The 20,727-nt window shown below is 33.6% G+C and overlaps 1 protein-coding gene across 2 annotated transcripts; it reads right to left on the bottom strand.

The window, feature by feature from the left end:
* Positions 1-845: 845 nt before the first annotated feature.
* Positions 846-20,068, bottom strand: LOC143047237 (uncharacterized). 2 transcript variants are annotated; one of them, XM_076220254.1, is made up of 7 exons: positions 19,951-20,068; positions 13,834-13,862; positions 12,698-12,805; positions 6,425-8,587; positions 3,395-3,469; positions 2,055-2,636; positions 846-1,273 (listed from the first exon to the last, which is right to left on the bottom strand). In XM_076220254.1, exons 2-7 carry the CDS (start codon positions 13,841-13,843, stop codon positions 1,218-1,220), a joined length of 2,994 nt encoding a protein of 997 aa, XP_076076369.1. In that variant the 5' UTR covers positions 13,844-13,862; positions 19,951-20,068; the 3' UTR covers positions 846-1,217. The 2 variants fall into 2 exon arrangements, with proteins under 2 accessions (XP_076076369.1, XP_076076368.1); XM_076220253.1 differs by lacking the exon at positions 19,951-20,068 and adding an exon at positions 16,877-17,022.
* Between the last annotated feature and the right edge of the window lie 659 nt (positions 20,069-20,727).

The following is a 20,727-nucleotide window of genomic DNA, read 5'->3' as shown; positions in this document are numbered from 1 at the left end:
ATATTGCGCCAAAAATGTCTTGTGTTGCCGGTGTCGAAAATTTGTTCAATCTGGGTTGGGGAGATAGATTGCTTGCCATTGGCAATGAGGGTATATTGGATAGAGACAGAATTTTGCCTCTTAAAAGGACACAGTTATACCAATCAGACAGTTGTTTCAAATGTTCTTAACTTTAAGATGAGAGCGTAATATCATCTCTACACGAGACATAGGGATTTATCATTTTCATTCTGATCGTACGTGGTTGTGTACTTGTTCATCCTGCATAGCAAATCGAACACCTTACTTTAGCAAGAAGTTTACTGTCGGTCGAAGTAAGACCAAAGTGCCACTATTTCTATTACCCATGACCACTTACTCTTTTGGATTGGAACAAAAGATAAGGACACGATAAGAAAAGGTAAGAAAATGCCACACTTTTACCAATAAAATGGGGAAAACTTAATATTTATTTATCAACTAAATACAATTTATATTTTTATTATGCAGATTGAAGTGTATTATACATATGGAAAATGAATTAAATGAACTATAATCATTCAATGACAAAGGTAATTACCCACACATTGACCCTCACCACACACACTCTAGCATATATACATTTTTTTATAAGTGATTCGTGTGCACACAACACCTCTTTTTTTTTTTAGAATTAAGAGCATTTTGAAAAATCGTAATAATATTTGGAACAAAGTTACAACTTTATAACGGTATGGAAAAAAAATATCATACAGGTATTTACCGTACTTGACTGAAGTAATCACAAAAAAATAATCGCAAATAATAATCGTTTTTCCCTCGGGGAATTGTACGAAGACAAAATAATTGTTGAGGAATTTGCATAATCCTTTAATTCCGGGGAAGCTGCCCTAATGCAAAATGTTTGTGAATGTGCAAGAAGTCGACTTTGGCGCGCTTTTGCAAGTCGAAAAAATAACTAGTTGTCGTCTGATGAAACAGATTGTGACAGCCACAATACTTGATTGCAGTTCTAATTTAGAAAATATTCCACAACAACACAATGATGCTCTTGATCTTAAACAGGTTATTATAATATTTTCGCCATTAAATAACTTTTGAAAAGGCCATACTTGTATATAATTCACCTTGCCCCCTCCCCTCCTAAAAAAAACCCAACAGCATAAAATTAAGATACCAATATAAATGGGATAGCAGAAATGCTACACTAGAAGTGTACAGTAATTTCAGGGTAATGCCTATTCCTTCATTTCAATATCTCCTTTTTCAGTTGGCTGCTGATCTTGTACTGAATCTGAAAGATAACAATTAATCAATATTAAGTAATATAAGTAATATTAATTACTAAAAAATATATAAATATATATATATATCTAACAAGATAGGAAGACATGATATGCTTGCTTGCTTGATAGACAACTCTCCACAAGAGACGAAACGACACAGAATTTAACAATTGTAGTTATCCGTATGGCCACAAAAAACAAGAGAAACACCAATTATGTTCAAAGGATATGTTCAATTAGCACTAAGGTATGTCCAGGAAAATCCTCCTTCGCTTGTACTAGGAATGATCACACAAACTGATTTTAATGTTTCGAGTGAAGACATACATTATGGGCCTAAATTTGTTAAAATTAAACTAAAAAACTTAACGATGACTTGTTTGTATGCGCGTATGTCTTTTTTGGTATACTTATGATTATATAAAAAACCAAAACTTCACTGTTCGAAAATAGAATGCTTTGTTTTGTCAGTAAGTAAGACACTAATTTAAGTAACTGTTTAAAAGTATAAGATCAAATACAAAACGTATATGATACTATGTTTGGCACCTTAAGCTTTATTTTAAGTTTAGTGAAGTATAAATCTAAAAGCAAAAAAAATGATAATAATAGAAAAATAGACGTGGCAACTTCACACGTGTTTCTTGAATAACCCTCAATTGCGACTATACGCTCAGGACCAAAAGTTGTGCAAGACAAAAACTTAATTTCAACTTTGCATGAAAAGGTTATAACCTTATAATGTTTACAATCCTTTTCTTATTTTCTTATTTATAATAGTCTACTTACCGGTCTTTTTCTGTTTTGTTTTTGTAGATGAGGTAGAACTTGATTTGGAAAAGATATTACCAAAAACCGGTCGAAGATATTCTGAAAATGACCTTCTTCTCTCTTTTGGTAAATCGGTTGTTGGGTCTGTTTCAAATGAAACTTCCTGTGTCGCAATGTCCTTTTCAGCTTTAGAAACGTCAGAATTATTGCGAAAGAGTAATAATTTTGAACCTCTTTTTTTCTTTTTAGATTCTTTATTTGATTTTTTCTTTGGATTTGAAATTTCACTTTCTGTAAAGGTTGCGGAGTCGGAAGTTGAAATATCGGGTGTAATTTCTGGTGTTTTCGGAATATCGTTTAACACATCCGGTTTAGTTACGTCAGTCGTTGCGTCACTCAGAGGGGACTCCGTTATTTCAGATATATCTGCTATTTTTGTCTGTTGTGTTCCAGCAGTTGGAATCTCCTGATTATTTTTTATGACACTTATTGTAACATATTCGTCACTTTTTGGTCTAGTGTTAGCTTCGATGACACCTAGAAGATGAGTGTCCGTAGACGTTTCTTTTGAATCCCCTTTTTGCGTAATTTCTGTTTCATCTGAAAGTATAATTTATGAAAGTATGTTAAAAAATATCAAGCAATGATATTTTTTGGAGTACTACATTAATTTTAATAAAGTTATACCCCTCCCCCTAAAAACAATTAAAATTGTAAGAAAAATTCAGATATTGATACAACATTTAGAATAGTCAACGAAAAATGTCAAGGTCGAAAGGTATTCTTCGATATGATAGCACCACTGCTGAGTTAAGGGGGTACAGAACACATAAGGGAGTTAACTCTTAAAATTCAGCTGAACGTTTTAATCACATACAATTAGTAAGGGGAAACCAAGTTTTCAACGATCAACATTATTGTTATATATACTGCTGTATATCCAACCAAATATATTTTGTAAATTGTGCGGTTCAAATTTCTAGAAATTTTCATGGTTTTGTAAACAGATCAAAGTAAATATTTCGTCAAAACTTAATGAAAATTAAACCATCCAAATCTATTTTAGTCAAAGTGTTGGGTACCCCCCTCAAGCCTGTACTTGACTTTTAGATATAAAAAATATAATACCGGAAACATCAAACAAAGTTCTTTAACTCAATGGCAGGAGAGAGAAAACCACATTTGGAGCCAGATTGCAAAACTGATTGTTCTAAGCATCAAATGACAAAGTGTTGCCAAATTTCAAAAGAAGCGAGAACTTTTACATCGAATAGTTAATGGAAACAGCTAATACATGTATATAAATCGTACAGAAAAAAGTACAATATTAAAATGTTTGAGGTATTATTAATAAATACCTGAGGAGAGTGAAGACAGAGACACGACATCAACATCGTTGACTTCTATTTCTATTGGGACATCATCAAAAATACCTGAAAGTATTCATTGAATTAATCATAAAACATGTTCACAACAATAATAATAATGCAATGATGACATTCAATCAAAACATGGAAAGCCAATGCCAAAATGATGACATCGTTATCTTTACACCGTAAACACATGAAGAAGCCCCAGTCACACTGTCAATAAACTCATCATAGATACCAGGATTAAAATTTTATATATACGCAAGACGCGCGTTTCGTCTACAAAAGACTCATCAGTGAAACTCGAATCAAAAGTTTAAAAGGCCAAATGAAGTACGAAGTTGAAGAGCATTGAGGACCAAAAGTTCCTAAAAGTTTTGCCAAATACAGCAGTTTTACTACGTTTTAAAATTCTACTTTTCAACTACGTTTTAAACAAAAATATTCCGTTATTTTGAAAACTATGTTTTACTAGTTTTGTGCTACGTTCTTATCACGTTTTGCCAGGGGCGGGTCCAGGTAAGGGCGTAATGGGCGTACGCCCCCCCTTTAAAAAAAAAAAAAAAAAAAAAAAAAAAAAAACTATCGTTATAATCTGCTAGTATTGTATTGAATGATGGCAATTTATCATATTCATTAATTAAACACATACTCTGATTTCTTTTTATACGGATTCCCCAATTTGATGGGTCATCATCAACCGTAAAATTTCGTTTCTCGGAGTCCGGCGTGTTCGACTCTGCGATTAGTATCCATTGTTGTTGATGTGATAAAGAATTCGCAAAGATGTCGATGTCAAAAACAAAACGTCAAAAGACCTTAAAATCGTATCAAGGTGTCTTGGACACCTTTTTTAAACAACCAAAACGGTAAGTAAATCAGTATAATACATGAATTTTGGTTGTTTTGTGTGACACTAACTTCGATTCCCCATAGCCATTCTAAATTTACCGGGGGGGGGGGGGGGGGTATATTACTATATATACGATACTGGGTATATTCTGACAAAAGGGGTTGTATTTTCAGCTAAATTGTATAAAATGGGGTTATTTTTTTACGCGTTGCCTTGGAAGGGGTCACTCAGATTTGACTATGATATCCAGAACGGGGTTCAAACCTATGATTGCGTCACGTCAAGCTCCACCGAAAGAGCTAACTCATCCCTTAAGTTGATCAAGAATGATTTGAGAAGCACCATGAAGGAGGATCGCCTAAATGCTCTGCTTCTTTTATATATTCACAGAGACATTAAACTTGATTTTGATAAAATTATTGACGATTACGCCAGGAGAAATCCACGTAAAATGGTTCTTATGAATCCACTCTAGTAATTGAAAACGAGAGTTCGTCAGTATTTTTCTGTGTTCATTTTAGGTTTTGCGTCAAGGTACATGTATACTAGAAATATGTATATTTCCACATTAAAGCAATACTCAGAACGAAAGAACTTTATTCTTCAGGGTTTATTTGTCTTGTATCATGTGTGTCGTTCAACGAAACCCGAACTTAATCAAAAATAGAGGGATTACTTCATAATTTGATGCTAAATTGTTGAAATTCAGGAGCTTCTGAGCTTCCCCATGGACCCTCAATCGTAATCACGCCTCTCGTTCATAAAATCCTGGCCTAGGTATTGAAATGTTAAGTTACTCCTTACAGGGGCGGATGCAGGAATTTTCGAAAGGGGGGGTGCTAACCCAGGGCAAAGGGGGGTGCAGGGGGTGCAAAACATATGTCCCGATACAAATGCATTGATCGGCAAAAATAAAGGGGGGGTGCGCACCCCCGGAACCCCCCCCCTGGATCCGCCACTGCTCCTTATACCATTGAGTTTAGAATTTCTCGTTATTGGTCTACTGCTGTTAAGATCCATCCAATCATTTTAATATACCATAGACAATTAATGAAGAAAACTCGGCATAAAAAATGTCACTTTAACTATAAAATATACATGCTCCAAGTCAGGAACCGTTACATTAGTGCAATTCTCTATTATTTTATGTTTTTAAGCCAAAAAAGGTCCAAAAAAATTTTCGCCTCGCTTCGCTCGGCGAAATATTTTATTCTACGCCCCCTTTCAAATATCCTGGACACGCCCCTGTTTGCTACATATTAGTACGTGTAGATCCCCGTTTTCACCACGTATTGATACGTTTCAATACACAGTAAGCACGTTTTATTGCATTCCTCTAAGCTTTGGTATACGTATTTACTAGGTTTCTACTTCGTTACGCATATTCCTGTTTCTCTACGCTTTCAAAACGTAGTAAAACGTAGCTCTTAAAACGTGACAGTGTGACTGGGGATTTACAGTTTGAAGATTTTGTATCAAACCGGCCTTGGTGGTGTTTGTTTTACTTTGACTAGATTTTCCATTTAATATCCCATGTTTTTCATACTACTTTTATATTCGGGAAAACTAAGTTATTTAAAAAATGTTGTTAATTAAAAGAGCAATAATATACAGATAATAATGAAAATCACAGAAAATACATGTACATTCCCTATGTACATTAAACCGATTAATATCTACAAGCTGCAAAATTTATCATTTGAATCTACAAGATAAGCTATATTTTTGAAGTTTTCTCATAAACAATTTATGAGTTCAAGGAATGCTAGAACATATTACACTTTGACCTAAGAGTAAACAAACTTTACATGGCCTATGGTCATACAACATGCTAATCAGTCAAATTCATACATAAAATATTTTGTATATTTGACCTAAAACTTGTTTCTTAACCAACATGTTGTAATATTTACTAGAGGGCTTTTTAGGGTGATACACAAAACAAAATAAGATGTCGTCTTGTGTATATACCTTATATTAAAACATTAATGAAATTAAATTCCACAAACATTAACCAACATTCTTCCAGTTCAATTCACGTACAAAATGTACTTTATAAGTCGTTTCTTATTTTTATATAGATTAGACCGTTGGTTTTCCAGTTTGATTGTTTTTTTTAATTCTTTTTAAGAACTCTAAAAAGCCCTAAAAAGGGATGCACTTACCTTTATTAGTTATAGGGATCTCCCTTTGAATTTCAACTAATGGCGGTGTTATCGTTTTGCCTTTACTTTTCTTTTCTTTCTTTTTCTTTTTCTTTTTTTCATCATCAGATTTACTTGAAGATTTTGAAAGGGTAACTTTTAGCTTGTTATCTCCATTCTCCCCTGAGGTTGATGTTTCATTTTCAACAGATTCCACGCAGAATGAGTTTAATTTCTGATTACTTACTGGAGTCTCAAGATTACATTCATCGTCTACCTGTTCTTTGTCTGCTTTCGCTTTTTTCTTCGTACTTTTTTGTTTCTTTTTACTTTCCTTTAGTTTTTTCTTTTCTTCCTCTTTTTGTTTTTTGTTTTTCTTTTTTTCAAGCTGATCACCTTTATCTAATACCATGGATGTCTTTAAACTATTAATATCTGAACACGCATTACTATTTTTGCTTTCTAAAACATCATTCCCGGTCACTGAACATTGGTCATCATGGTTATTTTCATTACTTGGTTTATTTCCCGTATCATCAGGATTAATCCCTAAACTTTGCCCTATAGCAACATTGTTTTTGTCAGTTTTTGATTTGACATTCTCACTTTCATAGCTTTGACTTGTTTCTTTCGATTCTTTAGTTATACTTGACTGATCTGAAACTATCATATCTGTTGTTTCCGTGTTATCACTAACAATTGGGTTGTTATTAATGGTTGAGGCAGAAGGATTCAAACAAATCGTCTCACTAACACTGTCATTTGGATTATTGTTAATTGTTGATGCAACATGACTAAGAACCACGGTATCATTAACACCATCGATCAGGTTGTTAATTGTTGTTATCGTAATATTAACACTATCGCCATTACTAACAACTTCAGTGATAGTGTTGTTATTGTTGTTAAATATTCGATTTACGACATTTGGTGGCTGCTCTGGGTGAATCTGAGCTGTTCCATTGTTCGCTGGGTGAATTAGAGCAGTTCCATTGTTCTCGGTGTCATTTGTTTTTAATTTTTCCTCCTTGGCATTGGAAAGTTTGTATGATTCATCAGATACGGTATGTTCAATGACTGATTCACCCAATATTGTCTGAGATTCTCGTCTTATTCTCGCTGACATAGCTATGTCTGCGTTCGGAGCACAGTCACCATGCGATGTTTCACTGTTTTTAGCAGTTGTAGAGGGAATTGAACTTTGTGCTGCATCAATCAGGTCAAATGCCTCCTGGAGGTAGTTTTTACCTTCTTTGCTTGGACCTTCTGTATTCACATTAATATTCGAGTCTGAAATTGTTCTTTCTTTGTCGCTACTTTGAACTGATCCCTGTCGGTTCATATCCATATTCCCAGTGATTGTTGCACAGGTATTTGTGGTAGAAATAGACGAGTTTAAAGAAGCATCAATATTATTTTTGGGTAATATTTCTCTCTGTTCGTCGATGTTTTTTATTTCGTCTGATTCTTTTGTCGATATGTGATCCGCAGAAGCTAATACCGAATTATCGCCCACTTGTGTACGTTCCTGATTACTATCTGCGGAATAGTTTGTATTCTTTGTGTTAGCTTCATCTTGAAATTTGTCGCCGCCATCTTTACGTGAAGCAATACCTATTGTGTCTTGACAAGGAATATAATTGACATTAGCATAATTTTCGTTTACTATCATATTGCTTGTTTCCTTTCCCTCTTTTAGTGAAACCTTTTTACTAAGCTTTTTCTCTTTCTTTGATAATTTTTCTTTTTTCTTGGATTCTTTTCGTTTTGTAAAATCTTTTTCTTTCTTAGACCTTTTCTTTTCTTTCATTTTTACATTATCTTCGGTCTTTATTTCGCCTAATGTGCATTCTTCAGTTTCTTGGTTTTCGTGGTTGACTTCCCCGGATGTTAGTCTGTTTGCAGCATCTGGGATCTGACAGGACAGTGCCGAATGGACGACTGTAGCAGTGTGTGTCTCGATTTTAATAGTGTCCACTACTTCGGTCAAATTAATGTCTGTTTCATTTTCTTTTGTCTTTTTGTTTAGATGTGACGAATTTTCGTCTGGCTTTTTTTCAGGATGATCTTTACTTATAATTTCTTGTTCCTCATGATTTTCATTATCACCTAGTTCTGTTGTGCTGGTGTCAGGAAGAGGCGGTTCATTCTTTAGTTTAATGTTTGTTTCGATTGAACAAATTGCTGAAAAGTATTGACAAATACTCATTAATCGAATATGAATATAAATAGTTCATAAAAGTTATAGCAGAAATCGCAAAAATATCAATCAGTTCAACAGACCACAACAACCACCAACACACAAACCCATCATTAACCAGACATATAAACAAAAGTAATATATGCTGAGGCCTTCTACGTCATTTGGTCTCTAATGGAAAGTTGTCTTATGCAAACATATCACATCTTCTTATGTTATATAGGGTCCAGGTCGCGTTTTTGGTACAGTCACAAAATGTAAAGGGATTAAATGAGTTATGCGTGCTACTACTTTTGTGTATCTTGACCATTACGTATTGAAACCTAAATATGGCAGTATCAGATATACATTGCAGCATGTACCACTAACTTAAACAAACAAACAAACAAACAATGAAATGGGAAGCACATTTTAAAAAGTAGGGCAATTGTGCATACAAATAAAAAGTGTAACCCTAAACGCTGTAGCTGATCGCATAATTTGATATATATGTTATTTCGAGATTATCAGACTAGTGTATATATTTTGGTACTTTCTAGTATCAAGGTATTATGAAAAAACCTGAATTGTTGGATTTGTTGTTTTTATGTTAGATCAATACCAAATGAAGTCGATGGAACGTTTAACTTAGATAACAAGATTACTATTATACTGGCAAGTTCGGACGTAGCATGAAACATAATATCACAATTAACAATTAAGAAGATGAAGAATATCCATGGTAGACTTACAGAAAAGGGTCCCTTGTCAACAACTAAAACACGACCTTCCACAATAGTAAAACTAATAGTTAGTCAAAAAAGACACTGGGTGCATGGGTGGCAAACGTTATGACAATCCAAGAGAATTAACAAGCATACACAATTCTGATTGATGAAATAACAATTGTGCTATGAGTTGTAGATTTAATAGATTTATTAAGAAAGTCCCCTACATTCCTGATACCGATATTAATTCCACAACACACATTTTATATAATCATATCAATGTTAAGACAGACATGTAGTTGTCGTATTTGCGAGTACATATTCGCAGTTTTAATCATCCATTTGTACACGCGTTGAACATGTTGAAAGATAGATATACACATTTTATGAATGACTCAGGAAAGGAAATACTATTCAATTTTGAAATTTAATCCAAACTTATACGTTACATATCCAATTTATACTATTTTCTAAACATCTGTCTGTACGCGTTACACCAGGAAGTCACGGAAGAGTTTTAAAAAAGAATCAGATACTTAATGAATGCACATGTAGCACTTTTCGGAATTCCCTTGAGCAGGATATTCTTAGATCTCAATTGTCGAAATATGTCTGAAAGGAATGAACCCTTGTTGTTTTAAAAATGAACGTTAAATGAACGTGTGTATTTCAATTACTTCATGGTTTTTTGGTTTTTTTGGGGGATATAGACAGCAATACACAGTTTAGTTACGAATTATGGCCATGTGAATGTTTTAAATATTAAAGTTTTTGTACAATAACATTGATTTTTAGATAGTTGAAGAGTAATATAGCATTCCAATTGGGTATATATTAACATTTATGTTGTTTTTAGCATGTTTTATAGGCCATTTTTCTGTTTGCCAGTCCGTATTTTCCTATCCGTACCGCCCATAGGTAAAGATTTGACGCTCGTTTTCTTCAATTCAATGGAAAAACGAGTAGAAATGCATATGATTTTGTTTGGACCTCTTGATAGATAAATGTTTAAGGTTTCAGCAAAGGTATCACTCTAGTTGATTGAATTTTCCCTTTGGACCATTTTTGAGACTTCTGTGACATTTTCACCCTCTTTTTTTGCAATTTGTTGTATCAAATAAATGCAGATTGTTGCGATGATTACAACAAAAAGATATTATACTTCACCATTATAACTATTGGAAATCAAATGTATGGAAGATTCTCTTTCCATAAATATACACATGCATAAAACCGGCGTCACACATAAGCGTATAGCTCCGACGTACACCGGGCGTGGTAAAAAATCATGTACGCTTTCAATACGCTAGTAATTTTGGATGCATTCAACCTGTCAATCATATCTGTATCGTGTGCACAACGAGCTTTAAGCGTGAATTGGGCGTACGAGGAGCGTACCTAAGCATTTATCGGGCGTTCAAGTATCGTATGTTGGCGTATGTCTGGCGTTTGTCTAACGCAGATGAAATGCACGCTACAATGGACAAAAGTCTCTTGAACGTATTTGAGACGCGTCCCGGTCGTATCTTGGACGATAATCTGTGATTTCTGCATGTGTGTGGGAGGTTTAATTATGGGGTGTTTGTAACAAACACACCCGCATATGTTTCAGTTAAAGTCGAACGAGCTTGAAGCGTATACAACGTGCTCTAAACGTATCTGAAACTTATCTGTAGCATTTTCAACGCGCTTGTAGCGTATGTACTACGTGCGTGTAGCGTACAGGTAAACGCTTGACAAACGCTTTAGCTGGATGAAAATTTTTATGCTGCATAAAAATATCCTGGAGTTATAGCGTTCGCCAAGCGTATACCTTTACATTTCGACGCAAAATGTACTTCAAACTTAGGGTAGGGGCATTAAGGCCTGGTTTTGGCCCAAGAAAATAAAATATTTGATATAAGTTTATTGATTGGTTAGGACAATCCAAACCTAGTAAATGTCCTTCAATCCCGTAGAGTATCGGATTTGTCCTCTCTATTTTAGCAATTTTGCCTGGTCATTAATCATACACATTCATGATATTGGTACACAGGTAACTTTTATCTATAAATAGTCGAATCTTCTGGAGTTTCGTAAACAACAACGTTAAATGATATATACTACTTCATAACGTGTGACCTCACGTGTTTGGTAAAATTTGTTGATTGATGCACGTGGCTATTCTAGTAAATGAATTAATCTACAAAGCGAGAGCACTTTCCATTTTCCTCCCTCAGCTAAGAGTCGACTAGCATTTTTTGAAAGGCTAATGCTTGTTTCTCCCATTTTTAAAAAGCATTCTACCTTTCAATTCAAACCACATTTCAAACTTTCGTTCTTATGTTGTACTGTTATACCACTGCCCCAGGTTAGGGGAAGGTTTGGGATCCTGCTAACATGTTTAACCCCGCCACATTATTTATGTATGTGCCTGTCCCTAGTCAGGAGCCTGTAATTCAGTGGTTGTCGTTTGTTCATGTGTTACATGCATATTTGTTTTTCGCTCATTTTATATATATATATATATAAGGCCGTTAGTTTTCTCGTTTGAATTGTTTTACATTTGTCATATCGGGGCCTTTTATTGCTGACTATGCGGTATGGGCTTTGCTCATTGTTAAAGACCGTACGGTGACCTGTAGTTGTTAATTTCTGTGTCATTTTAGTCTCTTGTGGACAGTTGTCTCATTGGTAATCCTATATTTACACTGTATATGATCATAAATACCACATATATTTCATATCATAAAATAAAAGGAAAAGTAACCAAAAAAAAATAGAAAAGGTACCGATGGGAATTAAAAAAATCAAGGTGTTTTCAAGTTTTTCTGGTCTTTATTTGAAGGTACAATGTTACATTTACATTATTTTCTTTTTAAATGGGTATTTAGGCCGTACAGTAATCTATAGTTGTTAATGACTGTGTCATTTTGGTCTCTTGTGGACAGTTGTCTCATTGGCAATCATACCACATCTTCTTTTTTATATTGATGAATGTGTTTGTAGTTGAGTTTAACTAGTCATCTTGAAAAGAGAAAACTAAGAATGGCGCATTGTTAAAGATGTTTGTATTCGCTCACTTTTCCTTTACATTAGACAGTAGTGGAACAACAATGGCAACATAACAAAAGAAGACACAGTAAGAATACACATCAGTTATCCATTATAGCTCATGTCTAGAACAAGAAAATCTGTGTAGGAATTAAACCGATATAGAGACAAATTAGACAAAGTACCAGTATATTTTTCTAATTTTGTGTGCATATAAAAGTCTCTTCATGTGACCATAGACTGAAAAAAGAATAGAGGTATATGGACATAAGTCTCTTGTAGAGATTAAGAAAATACTTTACGAAATCATGGTTACAGATAATTATTTTACGCGTTACCCTTCAATAAACTTACCATTCTCAACTTCTGATGCAACGATTTGCTTGACCTCTTCTGGGTTAAGTTCATCGTGCTCATCTATTATTTCGAAGGCATAGGACTTTTTAGACTTTTTGGAAGTTTCTGAAAAAAAATGAATATTAAGAGGGCATTACTAATGTGCGAATGTCACAAATATTGGAACTTTCTAGTTTTTCCTCAATTTCTTTTCATTTCTTAAGTTTTAAATGCTGAACAATGATGAATGCTTTGGAATTTCAGTACGCGGACAGATTTCTCACTTTATCTCTCTCAGAAAGATTGTTTATGCTTATTTTTACTTGTAGTGTGCAAAAATATATGTTTGACCACTGTTATAACATAAAAACGTAATAAGATATCTAGTTTAGTGCATTAATTTGTCATATAAGCTGACAAGTAGTGTGTCATTAATCTAGTAAATGTCCCGACGAACATGTCGTAATATTGTTATAAAGAAATGAGAAATGGACTATTCGAATCTATCTATAATTGTATATAAACCATTTGATAGTGTTATTTTCTGTCATAATTGAATAACATCATGCACAAATTGACATCTTTATTGATACAGGGATATATAGGTAACAATTACGAAGTGATGTATTCGAGATAGAGTACAATCCCATGTGCTAAAGAAAATGGGATGAATAGCAGACGATTTACCATTAAATTAACTTATTTATGGCCTTGATAGTTGCTTGTGTCATGATCTTTACCTTTACGGATATAATTATTAAGAAAATATGATTTTTAAATAACTTAATCTTTATATAATAATCTTATTACACCCATAAGGGTCAAGCAATACGAACAAACAAATATACATTTTAAATACAGTGGAATACAATGAAATACAATACAGTATAATAGAACATATTTTAAAAGTTCAATTAGGATTTTTAAAAGCTGTTTAGTTTTGGGAGAAAGGATTTTGGTGACCATGCTGACAAATGAATCTTTTGAAAACGACAAGTCACAAATTGGGCTCTAGAACAGATCTGACAAAATAAAGATGTCGCAAAACAGGGCGGATTCAGTGAAGTAAGAGGGGTTGGCACCGACCGACATTTCATATGTATAACCGAAAGTGCAAGGTTAACTTGTATAGGAAAAAAATAAAATATACATACCATTCCCCATATCTGAAGGTGTCCTTGGGCTGAAAAAAAATGAAATGCAAGATTACTCACTCTACTTCATCATAGCATATTATTTATAAAACAACAAGATATATATTCATAGTAATAAAAAACATATAAATAGTCGGCGTTTATTGTGTCTCATACCTTCGTTTGTAATAAATTATCGATAATTTCACTCATAATTGTGAAGTAAACACAAATAAATAAAAAAAGAAAGGAAAGGAAAACAAAGTCATTTTGTATATAATTATTATAAATAATGAATTAATCAACCACTTTATTGTTAACTTATATAATCAACAAAATATTTCTGATAAACATTTACCAAGTTTAATATTTCTGATAAACATTTACCAAGTTTAATATTTCTGATAAACATTTACCAAGTTTAATATTTATGATAAACATTTACCAAGTTTAATATTTCTGATAAACATTTAGACATTGTGAATCCTCTATATCCTCAGTATGTCCAACTGTTAAATTGAACGAGGCTTGATGGGGATCCTTATTTTCTTAATTCTTTTGATATTAAGGGAAATATTTTTATTTTTAAAAATAATGTTTAATTTGAAAAATTATCATGCAAATGATTTAACTATCATGATTTTTTTCTGCTATTAATCCTCGGTCACACGTCGGATAGGCGTCCGTTTTGTACGGTACTCGTCCGTTTCGTTTCCTTTTTGTATCCGTTACGTGTCCGTTATACATCCGTTGGAGGTCTGGCAGATAAATTCACCAACGGACTTCTAACGGACGTCTAACGGATAAAACGGATGTTGAACGAATGTAAAACGGATTTCTACCGGACGTATAACGGATAAAACGGATGATGAACGGATCTGAACCGGATAAATGCCAATTGAAAATTTCGCGTCAGAAATGCCAATTAGATTTCTTAAGATTCATGAATTCATATTATTCATAATCGATCTTAGAGTAAGGGCACATCTTCACAACCAAGCAGCTGTTATTCAGGCCAGACACTGCCCTTTGGCGGCATTTTGAAGAACAAACCAAAACCAGTTACACAGAACATTTTGAATATTAATGCGATTTACATGTATTATTATTGTCGCCTTTAATTTTTTCGTATATCTTGTTCATCCGTTTTATCCGGTAAGCTTCCGTTAGGTGTCCGTTATATACGGTACTCGTCCGTTGGATGTACGTTCGACATCCGTTCTGTCCGGTACGTTTCCGTTTCTCGTACGTTGCATATCCGTTGCATGTCCGTTATGCATTCGTTAGGCTCCGTTTTATTTGGTCAGTACATCAACGGACTCCCAACGGATATCAATTCTGTCAACGGACAACTTTGATTTTCATCCGTTAGTCGTCCGTTCGTCTTATCCGGTAAGGTGTGACCGAGGCTTAAGATGTACTACTATATGATTTCTTTATTCTACATCGTTCACTTCTTAAATCATAATTCATTGTACTACTCAATTCTTTTATTGTCCGCAGTTATTGGTTTTTTTTTACTTAACTCCCAATTATTTTCTATTCTTTGTTCTTTGACTAATTTTTCTATTTTCATAAATCATCTACATGTCCATTATTCTTTATTATGTAAACCATGTGCAGACCTCTACAATATGCGATGAGATACCTATTACTTCTTTTGTGAACAGATAAGAAATACATTTAAGTTGTTTCCCCTTTAATTATTTTGCTACTGGCTAATAGACCTTGAATATCACTAGTTTTCTGTCGGAATTTGAACATAAAAAACTGAAAAACAACATTTGGTTCGTCCGAAGCAATTTTTCTTTTATTTATAAAAGTTTGTCTAGGCGTAAAGCTTTCATATCAATAAAGTTTACTTTTTACGGAAGCCGGTTAGGGTCATTAAAAAAAATTAATTTATGTCGTAATTACGACATAGCATGTCGTAATTTCAACATAACATGACTTGTCGTAATAACGACATCATTATGTCACTAAAGCCCCCGCATAGTCGGATATAAAAGGCCCCGAAATAACAAATGTTAAACATTTTAATTGAAACGAGAAAACTAAACGGCTTTATTAATGTTAAAAAAATGAACGAAAACAAACATATAACTCAGCAACAACCGTCAACCACTGAATTACAGGCTCCTGACCTCTATGTCAAAATAACGACAACCTTAGCATTTTCACTTTTTGAAGCGAAAGGAAATATTCAAAATGGTCGCCAGTGGGGGCAAAGTTTGAGCGTAAACTGTAACAAATTTATCTTCTTTTGATGATTTTTAAATGCAATCAAGCTTAATTAAAATTATTTACTTGCACATACTGGAACTTCGTGTAAATTAGACTGCATTTCCATTGCAGGTACTAAAGAATGGAAATGTAGTCTAATTTACACGAATCTGTACATGCCAAACATAACTAGAGGCTCCAAGGAGCCGGAATTGCTCCCTTATTCAAATGAGTCTCATTTGACTTGATTATAAAATAAAGTTCTAGTAAGTCTCTAAAAGAAGTGGCTGCATTTGTGTTCATTCTTAATATTCAAATATGAGTTGTATTTGATTATAAATACATAACATATATATATAAAGGTTGAGAGTGAACACGGAGGCGGCCACTTTCATTTTTGAGAAGAAAAAAAAAACATCTGAAAAGTGACATATTATGACATATTTGATAGATTTTTCATTTTCAAACTTGAATTTGTTCGTCTTTAGACTAAATCAGTTCAAATCTTTCACATAAACTAATTGAATCAACTGAAGTAGACACGTAAGTGTTTAAAAATTGTCCGAAATCTTTCATCAGATGAAACTTGAGGCCAAAATCGACCCTTAGCTTTAAAATGTCTGTCAATATTTTATGTTTAATAATTGTTCTGTTCTGTCTAATCAAAAGTATAAAAGCAAAAATACAGAAATCCGAGGAAAATTCAAAACGGAAGGTCGGTTATCAAATGGCAATAAACGAATTCATTGCATAACATCATACAAAAATAAACAAAAAAGATTCAATTACTAATACAAATTAAATTAATCTAAAATTGATATTAATGAATAAATGAATTTACCTTGCAGTTTTAAATTTATCTTCCGTGAAATATATTAATCCTAATACACTGATTCTGCCGCCAAACACAAGTTTGCTGTGTATTGACGAATGATCAAACAATTTTTATGTTGGGTGGGACACATATCAATAATAAATATGACAGGTGTCATGGATCACTAAACAGCATGCATGTACATGTATTTCTAATATAGATGTTCCTGTTATCACATTATGTTTTCTATTAATACAGTGATTTTCGTGTGGATTATGTTTATAACTTGTACCCTTAAGTGAAATAGTTTCCCTGACTTTTCCTTTATATATATTTACAAATGATACAGGGAGAACATAAAGTCATAATGACATGATGGTCCGCACACTTTAAGAACCTTCTATTGAAAAAAAAAAAACAGAATTCATACGTTTCTGTGGTAGTAAATTAAATCAAAAGTAATTGAATAAAATGCTTCGCTGAGTGCAGCCTGATACGACGGCAGAGGTCGAAACCCTGAACAGTTGGGGCAAATTTGGTAAAAGATCTTACTAATCTATTGCGCAATACTGTGCAATTGAAGATTTCTTCTTTAAACCTTTGAAATATTCGAAATTTGAAAAATTTTGAGAAAAAAAAATGAATCCCCTAAATACATTTGGGGGGGGGGGGGGGGTCCCACCCACTCCCAATTTCTTGAAGCAATAACCCCAAAACTCTTTCACAGCCTTTCCTTTGTAACATGGAACCTTGTTGTACAATTTCAGAGAGATCCATACTCTTCCTATATCTACACAAACACAAGTTATTGTCTGGAAACTATAAAACTGCTTGTAATAGGCCGTTTTTGGCCCCTTATTCTTACATGTTTTGGGAAATTAAACCCAAACTCAATCCCAACCTTCCCTTTGCGATACGGAACCTTGTGGTACACGATCAGAGAGATCCATACATTTACACACAACTTATTGTCTGGAAACCAAAAAAAATCTGTTTTTGGCCCCCTTTTTGCCCTTAATTTCTAAACTGCTGAAATAAATCCCAACCTTCTACTTATGGTATTAAACAATAGGTACAATTTCAGAGCAATCGAAATACTTATACACAAGTTATTATCCTGAAACTAGAAAAATGCTTGTTTTGGGTCCCTTATTCCGAAACAGTTATGACCATCATCCCCAAAATTAATCCCAACCTTCCTTTTGTGTTATTGAACCTTCTTAAAAAAAATCATAGAGATCCATTCACTTTACCAAAGTTATTATCCGGAAACCAACGACGACATCATACCATTTTATAACTACGATCTCAAAAAAAAAAAAAAAAATTGCGGTCGTATAAAAATCTAAAAAAATAAATTTTAAAGTTAATTATTCCCCTTTGTATGATCCTGCTATGGAAATAAATCGTATTTGAGTACAGAAATTCATTACGAATGTTCGAAGACAAGTTCGGATCCACATAATGGTCATAGAAAATATTGTTTTAAATGTAAAAAGGCGGACTACAGACGCCTGTACACAAAAATGATTTATTTCCCAGCGGGATTATACAACAAAACCGTCATTCAAAGCAGCAGTAACTTTCAAACACGCCATAGACTCAGTCCGTTTCCATAAGAGTTATCGTTCTTTGTATAGTGTTCTACAATATTATGTTACGATATTGTTTTGTAATTAGAATTTGAAAAAGAAAGATGAGAAAGGTTAGCCTGGTATCCCGGCCCGATATCTAGCTGCGCGTCGTAAGGTATACACTGATAAGATTAGCCAGGACCCCAGGCTAGAGAAAAGTAAACGGATTGTTTATATTGTTCCTAAGCCTACCCAGAAATGTGAGCTAGCTTCCCTAGGGCAATTCACCTGATTTTTTTTGCTATTATTTCATAATAAAAACACATTTTTTCAAAAAAATATTTTGAGGGCATTTATGGATGGATTTTTTAATCAACAAGGCCTTAAAAGATGTAGAATTGTCTTAAGTACGTTTGTTTATATTTGGTAATAGTTTTGTCTTCAGGTGCTTTTGTTTTCTCTTGATTTAAACACACAATAAATTTTTATAATCTAATTTGGTTGAATATATAGCGAATTTTTGAACAGAAAATAATATTTGTGTTTATCTTGTGAAAAAATGAAAATGATCCACAAAAAGAAAATAAACAAATAAACCTGTGACATTTCTGCTTCTTATGGTACCAAGGTGCTTAAACTCAAACCGAAAATGGCCACAAAATATTTTTTTGAAAAAATGTTGTTTTATATACAATATATAGCGAAAAAATTCATGTGACGAATACTTATGGCCACACTCAGTCTGTATGTCTCGTCGATGATGCTCGAGACTAATGAAAGCCCAAACCATACGAAGTTCATTGAATAGCTGATAAAACAAAAAGACCCAAAGGTAAAGGCAAACCTAGACCCGTCAAGTTTATATATAAGTCTTTTTAGTATTTAACTTTTTTCTCTGTGAATAAACTCATTATAGATAGATACATGTATATCAGGGCCAATGAGAAAAATTCTCCATGAGATACCATGTTTAAAAGTTGTACTTGTGATGCGAAAGGCGCATTACCGACGTTCTAATAAAACAGTGTAAAAGGTCAAATAAAGAACGGAGATGGAGAAATTTAAGATCCAAAGTTCCGAGAGGTTCAACTAGAACACATAGAAATTGCACGGACATTAATACAAAAGTAAGTAATATGCATATGGTTATGATTGCCACTAAAACAACTAAAGCACCAAACAACTAAAGCACCAAAAAGCAAATGACGTAGAAGGTTCCATATGTCACCGTACGACCTTCAATAGTAACAACACCCCCATGCCGCATAACAAGTCATAAAAGGATCCTATATGACAAAAGTTAAAGACGTCAAAAGACAAAACAAGTGAACTGATTTACTGTGTATACAAAATAATAAAAGACATACAAATATGATGTACAACAACAAACGACAATTTCTGTTTAACTAATATATTCATCTTAGTTTTATTTTTTGAGGTTAATTCCTTTCAACAATTTTTCACGAAAAAAATAATTATATATCTGCAGGTTTAAGTGTGGTCATTAGGTCGAACAAAATCACTTACCCTTTATAATAGAATGCAATCCATGAAGAAAACTTTCTTGCTTACCCTTGGCACGTACTATATTTAGTGAAATAATTGTCAAGAAGGTAAATTTACTGTATCATTTTATATACATCTACGTACATTTGTTTATTAAGGAAAGTATTTAAGGTATTTAGAATATATGTCAGTATACATAGTTCTGTAATTTAATGCTGTAAATAATAACAAATGTCCGTGTCACTTAAGGTTGCTCTAATTTTGGAAGATAATTGGTTTCTGCTCTAGTAATTTGTAGTAAACGACTTTTTGAATAAAACATCTACATTAACTTGTTTTTGTGTTGAAATTAAATCGACACATTTGTATTTGATTTATACAAACAAGGACCCAAACACAGTAACACTGTCTGAATGGTTAAGTATCCCTGTAAAACATGTCTTTATAATCTTATTAAAAAGTGAAAGGCACACTGCTCGGTAAATTCCAGTGTACATGTACACGTTGCATGCAGTTACAAGTGTGACCTGAAATGCAAGCATGCATGAAGGAAATAAGCAGACGTGTTTATCGATAGACAAGTACTCGGCCTTGAATGCGTCGAACAACAAAAACTTGGCATCAAGGTTTCCTTAACACACGAATAGTTCTACACCTCATAAGTTGGTGGTCTCGTATTATCGCGTTCGCCTGATTTCGAGTGTAGGAGGTCATGGGGTCTAACCCGTCTGGGTACAAAAGTATAAAAAAAAACATAAATTGGTATTTGTTACTTTTCCACTAAACACGCGCGCGACA

Source organism: Mytilus galloprovincialis, chromosome 10 (assembly GCF_965363235.1).
Source record: "Mytilus galloprovincialis chromosome 10, xbMytGall1.hap1.1, whole genome shotgun sequence".
In the NCBI taxonomy this organism is placed as follows: Eukaryota; Metazoa; Mollusca; class Bivalvia; order Mytilida; family Mytilidae; genus Mytilus; species Mytilus galloprovincialis.
Note: the sequence above shows the minus strand (reverse complement) of the source record. Positions and strands in the feature narration are given on the sequence as shown.